At 25.3% G+C, this 7,298-nt stretch overlaps 1 protein-coding gene across 1 annotated transcript; it reads right to left on the bottom strand.

The window, feature by feature from the left end:
* Positions 1 to 5,998: 5,998 nt before the first annotated feature.
* LOC131180198 (putative B3 domain-containing protein At2g27410) lies at positions 5,999 to 6,976 on the bottom strand. Its single transcript, XM_058147832.1, has one exon. The coding sequence runs from the start codon at positions 6,931 to 6,933 to the stop codon at positions 6,076 to 6,078; it is 858 nt and encodes a 285-aa protein (XP_058003815.1). The 5' UTR covers positions 6,934 to 6,976; the 3' UTR covers positions 5,999 to 6,075.
* Between the last annotated feature and the right edge of the window lie 322 nt (positions 6,977 to 7,298).

Genomic DNA, 7,298 nt, shown 5'->3' with positions numbered 1-7,298 from the left:
AAATTGAAATTGAAATGAAACAAAAATCGTATTAAAATTACTTAGAGCTAAATCAAAATCAAAACCAAAATTTAATTTCAAATTTGATTTCAAAATTCAAAAAATTAAAAATTTATTCCAATTTCGATTCATTGCTAAAGCCATATCAGAATCACAACCATAAACACTTTCAAGGACATGGTTAAGATCATCGGTGATAATTCTGATATTATTTAAATAAAAGTAATTGACCAACTTCATTTTTATTATTTTTATGGCTTAATATTTAAAAAAATCTAAAACTTTACTCGTTTTTGCAATTATAGCTTTTTTTTTTTATCAATTTTGGCATAATTTAAAAGTTTACAATTTATTATGGCTCAGTTAAAATTGTGGATATGGAAACACTGACATGGCAGTTGACATGGCAAAAATATCACTTTTTAATATGTTGTTGCTAATGTGCCAAGTGACATGGTAGAAACTTTTGACATGGTAGCTGACGTGACAAAAGTATTATTATTTTATATGCTATTACTGACGTGGCATAACTTTTATAATTTAAAATATCTAAAATTTTTCAAATTTTATTAATTATAGTAAATTCTATAAGTTTGTTTCGTTTATAGCCAATTGACTAATTTTGATCTAACTTGATCAAAATTAATATTTTATTACCTTAACAAAATTGTAAAAATAATATTTATATTACTTAGTATAGTAAAAAAAATAATTTTCCTCTTTCTCTCCCCTCATTTTTTTACTTAAAAATAAAAAATTCATGCAAAAAATGTCAATAACAATAGTATTCATCATTTTAGCAAATAATAATAATAAAAAACAGGTGGTTGAGTGTTTATATATTATTGGTTGATAGTAGGTGGAAGGAGAGAGAGAGAGAGAGAGAGAGAGAGAGGCGGGGGGAGGGAGGGGGGGGGGGGAGTGGGTGGAGGGTGTATACATACATATTATTAAATAACAATGGCTAGGAGGAGAGAGAGATGGGTCGAGGAATATTTTTAATTTTAAATAAATAAAAATTTATCAATTTTAATAAATAAGTTCTATAAATACCTAAATAAAAAGGAGAGAAATAGGAGAATATTTTTTTTTGTTATACTAAATAATATAAATATTCATTTTTGACAATTGTATTAAGTAATAAAATATTAATCTTGACCAAATTAAATAAGAATTTGTCAATTAATTATAAATAAAATAAACTTATAAAATTGGTTATAATTAATAAAAGTTAAAAAAGTTTTAGATTTTTTAATTATTAAATTTAAATATTATTTTGTCATGTCAACTGCTTCAACTCTTACTTGTTGCATAAAAGCAGTTAGAATATTTTTAATCAAGCAGTTAGAATATTTTTAATTTTTAAATTATTGTATTATAAAAATTTTGATATCTTCTGTATATATTTTTTTGGTATTAAAAATTTTATATAATTTTTATCCTAAGAGTCGTAATTAATTTTGAAAAACAATAGAAATAAAGTATGAATAAAGTTATAGGCCTTAATGAGTTTTTAATAATTCATTCTAAAGAATTTAAATTTCAAAAAATAATTAAAAGAAAATATTTTATTACATATCTTTGATTACTTTATTTATTGTAAATAATATATATGATTCATTTACAGTGCTTTTAATAAGTGAGAAGGAAGGAACATCGAGATTTTTAAAATCACCCTTCATTATTTTTATTATTTATAAAAATACAAAAAATATTTTTATAAAAAATTGTTAGTTCTAACATCTTTATTTTAACAAGATAAAGTGAAGTAATAAAATACATATTTTTTGCCTTCCAATCTCTATTTTAAATGGACTGTAATAACTTTATTAAAAAAATTGAAACTATTTTAAAAATAATTTTTAGTAAATAATACATTTTAACTTGTAAAATTCAAATATCCATATTCCCATACCATATTTATGGTATTTTATTTATAATATTTTAATCATTAAAATAATATATATTAAAATTTTTATTTCATGTGTTTTATTTATAATATTTCAATTAACTTATAACTTATTAATTTTATTTTTATAACTCTCTTGAATCAACTTTAATTAGAAATAAAATACAGTCATACAAATGAATAAATAAATTTAATTGGTTATTAAAAATAATATATAATGATAATATTATATTATATAAAAAATTTAAAGAAAATTATATAAAAAAAGTTTTAAATCATGTGTTTATATAATATAATGCGTAAATCTACGTGCAACGCACGTTAAGGTAAAAACTAGTATTATTAAATATTGAAAGTCCATTGTATATTATTAATTTTTTATTTTGTGATTTTTGATATTTAAAATTTAAAATATATTAAATAAAATATTTAATAAAATTAATTTATTAAATTTATAATATATTTAATTAATTAATTTTTAAATATTAAAATCTAAAAAATAACAATCACATATTTTTAACAATTTTACATCCAAAATATATATCACATAATTATTAAATTGGATAATATACTTATTGAGAAAATGTAATTTAAATATATTTATCAATATAATTATTTTTGTATATACAAAATAAATTAAATTAAATTATTAATAATATAAACATGGTGAGTATGCTACTATATTGTTGTATAAATTCTATTAAGATGTAGAGAATTTAAAAGCCTAATGATTCTCGTTGTGCCTCTGTATTCACTTTCAACAGTTATGGATTACTACAATTATGGATAAAAAAAAGCATATTATTAAGATGATATATAATTTATAATTTAATTAATCTTATTATAATTTTCTTATAAAATTAATTTTTGAAAATTAATGACAACGTAAAGATGATAAAGATATGTATGATATAATTTATAAATGATATACAGTAATAATTAAATATTAAAAAAATAAATATTTACTAAAAACATTAACATTTAAATGTAATTAATTTGGAGCATTTAAATATCAAAATCACGAATTAATGCAAGTAAACTAAATAAATAATCAAAATATTAATTACTAATGATTTAACCAAATTAACTATTTTTGTATTAGAACTTGACTTAATTCTATTTAAATAATTAAATTTAAATGATTTTATAAAAAAACTATATACTTAAATTAAATTTTAAAATGACAAAATTTATTTAAATGTTATTATTTGACATAATTTACCAAAGACTCTGCTTATCACCATTCTTTTTCGTTTCTATTTCCTTGGTTTATGCGATGAATTCTTTCAAATTTGAGTATCACTTATCATGTTGATACAGTTTAGACCATTGAATTCAAAATCAATGGTTGTAAATATATTTTTCAATACAAAATATTTACCTTTTTTTAATCCCAATCAAGTTCCATACCCTGCTGATACAAGTCCCTGATGATTCCTTTTCAAGACTTTATTCCTATTGCTTTTCAAATTCCATTGCCTTAGCCTTAGCAACATCTTAAACTCATCACTACAAGGAACCACAGTGGGCTGAGAAAGTGGCTGCACATTTGAAGAACTCTATTTCAAGTTACATGGCTTGGTGATAAAGCCTTTCAATAATGTCAAGCTCTTCGGCTGTCAAAGGAACACTAAGTTTATCGAACAAGTCTTCAGTTTGCATCCATTATCCATTATCCATCATAATGCTTTTATCAATTTAAAAAACCCTGCGGATACAAGGAAGACTAAAAAGAGAGCAACAACAGATAAACTAGCTAGGATGCTGTTGAAACTGAGGGAAACAAAAGTAATGTTTGGAAACCAGTAATCCCATACAAGCTGATGGACTTCAATCATGCCCTATAGAATGGTTTATCATAACAGAAGAATGATTAAAAGATTAAACTAAAACTCAATTTTTCCTAAGAATCATTAAAAAAAAATAAATCAAAAAAATAAACATATATTCTCAAAACCAATCAATTCTCAAAAAAATATAAGGGATGTTTAACTGTAGAAATATAATATAGCTAGACAACACTCAAACTGCAATTAACCTCCATAAACTAGCAAAACAACTAAAATTGGAAAATTATAAATGTAGTTCCAGGTCCAACATTATACTGTGACTTTTACTTGCACCATCCCCATTCTCCCCTTTACTGCTACTGCCGCTAGGAGTAATACTTGAATCCCAAACCTTAAACAGTGCCGCTAGGAGTAATATTAATTTTTATATATATAAGAAATAACTATACAAAATTACAAATATTATAATATTAAAAAAAGTAAGAACATAAATAAAAAAATACATTTATGCAAAAAATAGATAAGAATCAGCTATATCATAAAAAAAATTAATTTATTATTAAATGAAAATATTTATATTTTTATGTACCATTTATTAAAAAATATAATTACTTTATTTTTAAAATTTCTATTAAATAATTTATCAAAATAATTTTATTAATTATCTATATGTAGTGTAGGGTTTCGATTTGTATTAACATAAAACTGAATAACTAAAGGGACGATATAGCTTACCCTAATTAATTTAAAATTAAACCATAGTTGTTGTTATGATCATATTATTACAGTAATGGATGAAAGATCAAATTATTAAGATGGTATATCATTTATATTTTAATTAATCTTAATTTAATTATCTTATAAAAATAATTTTTTTAAAAAAAATTAATAAAAATGTAATGATGATAAAGATATGTATGATATAATTATAAATGATATACAATAATAATTAAATATTTAAAAAATAAATATGTACTAAAAAAATTAACATTTAATGTAATTAATTTGGAGGATTTAAGTTTCAAAATCACGAATTAATGCAAGACAAACTAAACAATCTTTGTATTAATTACTAATGATTTAACAAAATTAACTATTTTTTAGTAGAACTTGACTTAATTTTATTAAAATAATTTAATTTAAATGATTTTATAATATTTAAATTAAATTTTAAAATGAAAAATTATTTAAACATTATTATTTGAAATAATTTATGGAAGACTCTTTTGATGAATTCTTATCATCATTATTTTTATTTTTCAATACAAAACATTTACCTGAAAACCCTCATATGAGTAATTGTCAATCCACTTCTTGTAAGGATAACTACCATCCTCTAAATCTATAAGTGCTTAAAGTGTTATGGCACAAAGTGTATAAGCTACAAGTATACCGGGGCCTTTAATTTCAACCTTCCCAGAGACTATAGCTAACAAGAAATTTGTGTATCTTACAGTTGCATAATTGATAATCCCCTCTTCAGAAGGGTGTATAACCCATTCTTGCATTAAATGAACATCAGAAAATGAAAAAAATTCTTGAGAAAAGTTCACGTAAATAACTGAAAATGAAATACTAATAAATTTCTACCATTGTTGCCAACTGAATTGTGCTTTTACATATCATCTTATGGCAAAAGTTCAATACAGAAGCTCAGGAAATGTAGTAGAATGAATCTTTTAGACAAATGAAATGATGAAAGTGAGTTGATGATCGAATAAGAATTGTCTTTCTATTGGGCAGCAAATATTTATAGGTAGAAAGAATCTAATTGCTGCTCACTAAACTATTTAATCATCTATTCAGTGCAAAGAAGCTGAAGGTCATAAACATGTGCAAAATTCTAGAGGTATCATGCAAGGTATTAGTCCATGATAATCCTTCACTAAGGTTTGATTGTTGATTCATTGAAATTATTACAACCAGAAATTTTGAAGTCAAACAATATACTGGAAGATTTAGCAGCATGTATAAAAAATCTCATGTCCTTTCATGTATTTCAAGAAATAATATTCTATCATATCTTACAGATTCAATTGCAGAACTTTTTATCTGAATCATCAAGATTTAATTGAATATGAGACTCAAATGGTTACTCTAAAATTACCAAAATAATGATAATTCACATTAGCAATATGTTATTTGATTATTTTTCTTATGCTAAAAGCAGAGCAACATAACATTTACCCTACTATTTCAGAAATTAACATGCCTATTATGCTTAATCTAAATAAGGGATGTTTAACTGTAGAAATTTAATATAGCTAGACAAAATGCTAATTATGCTTAATCTAAAATAGAAATAATTGCCCAAGATTACAACACTCCAACTCTAATTAACCTTCATAAACTAGCAAAACAACTAAAATTGGAAAATTATAAATGTAGTTCCAGGTCCAACATTGTACGATGACTAGTACTTGCACCATCCCCGTTCTCCCCTTTACTGCCACTGCCGCTAGGAGTGGTACTTGCATCCCCAACCTTAAACAGTGCCAACAAGAGTTCTCCATTGCGCCTGAAAGACCAAAGCTGCACTATGTCATTTTGTTTGAATTTCCCTGATGATCCCTGATGATTCCTTTCCAAGACTTTCTTCCAACTCGATGTCAACACATAGGTACTGCTACTTTTCAAATTCCACTGCCTTAGCAACATCTTAGACTCATCACCACAAGGTTCCATGAGTGTTACAGGTATGTTCTCCTTCTGCTCCTTTAACTTGCTCTTCTCATCCTCTGTAAGAAAACTGGAATCTCTTATCTGCTTAAAAGGGATTGAGAAACGATCATGGTGAGGATTTAAATCAGTAGCAAACATCTGTTTCATTATCACCAACTTCACATCAGTGCCTCCTTTTGTTCGAATTTTATCCCACCACTCATCAGGCATGTCAGGTGGCGTCTCGGAACCAATATTTGCAAAACAGGTCCTGTTTGGTCTCTTCAGCAATTTCCTTTTCTTCTGTTCATCTTCATTATTGTTACCACTTTCAGAGCATCGTTTGCCACAGACCCTTCTCTTGATTTCATTCATGCTTCCAGAGGACTTCTCATGAAGAAATAAAGACAAATGAGAAAGAGGTTTCTTGTCTTGGCGTTGTCCATGGCCCCTGCTTTTCTTGGGCACAGGTGCAGCAAGTCGGTCATCATGCTTGCTTATGGCTTCAGCTCTTACTTGTTGCACAAAAGCAATCAGAATACTTTCTTCCACTGACTTGATCGCAGCCACCATTTTGTCGAAACACCCAACATCATCATTGGCATCAAGAACTCTGCCCATCTTTATTTCTCTCTTATCTAGCAAAAAAATATTTCTACACATTTCAACAAGCACATACCTATATATAGTTTATGACTTTAATTAATCCTTGTCGTAGGAGGAGTAGTTTAGGATAAATCCTTGTTGTATTGGGTTTCAGCTAACTATATTCTATCTCTCTCGATATTGATAGGAAAAAGTGTAATTAATGATACCCTAGTTATTGAATGGTTCAAACAGTAATTTTACTCTCTTAAAATCCCTTCAAGATAGGTATCTGTTGATATCTTTCATTAATTTTCTTGCATTAATTAATTATTTGTTATATCTTTCATCTG

The sequence above is a fragment of the Hevea brasiliensis genome, chromosome 5 (assembly GCF_030052815.1).
Source record: "Hevea brasiliensis isolate MT/VB/25A 57/8 chromosome 5, ASM3005281v1, whole genome shotgun sequence".
Taxonomy (NCBI): domain Eukaryota; kingdom Viridiplantae; phylum Streptophyta; class Magnoliopsida; order Malpighiales; family Euphorbiaceae; genus Hevea; species Hevea brasiliensis.
Note: the sequence above shows the minus strand (reverse complement) of the source record. Positions and strands in the feature narration are given on the sequence as shown.

Coding starts and splice junctions, on each gene's coding strand:
- LOC131180198 (XM_058147832.1), bottom strand. CDS start 6,933: ATGGTGGCTGCGATCAAGTCAGTGGAAGAAAGTATTCTGATTGCTTTT.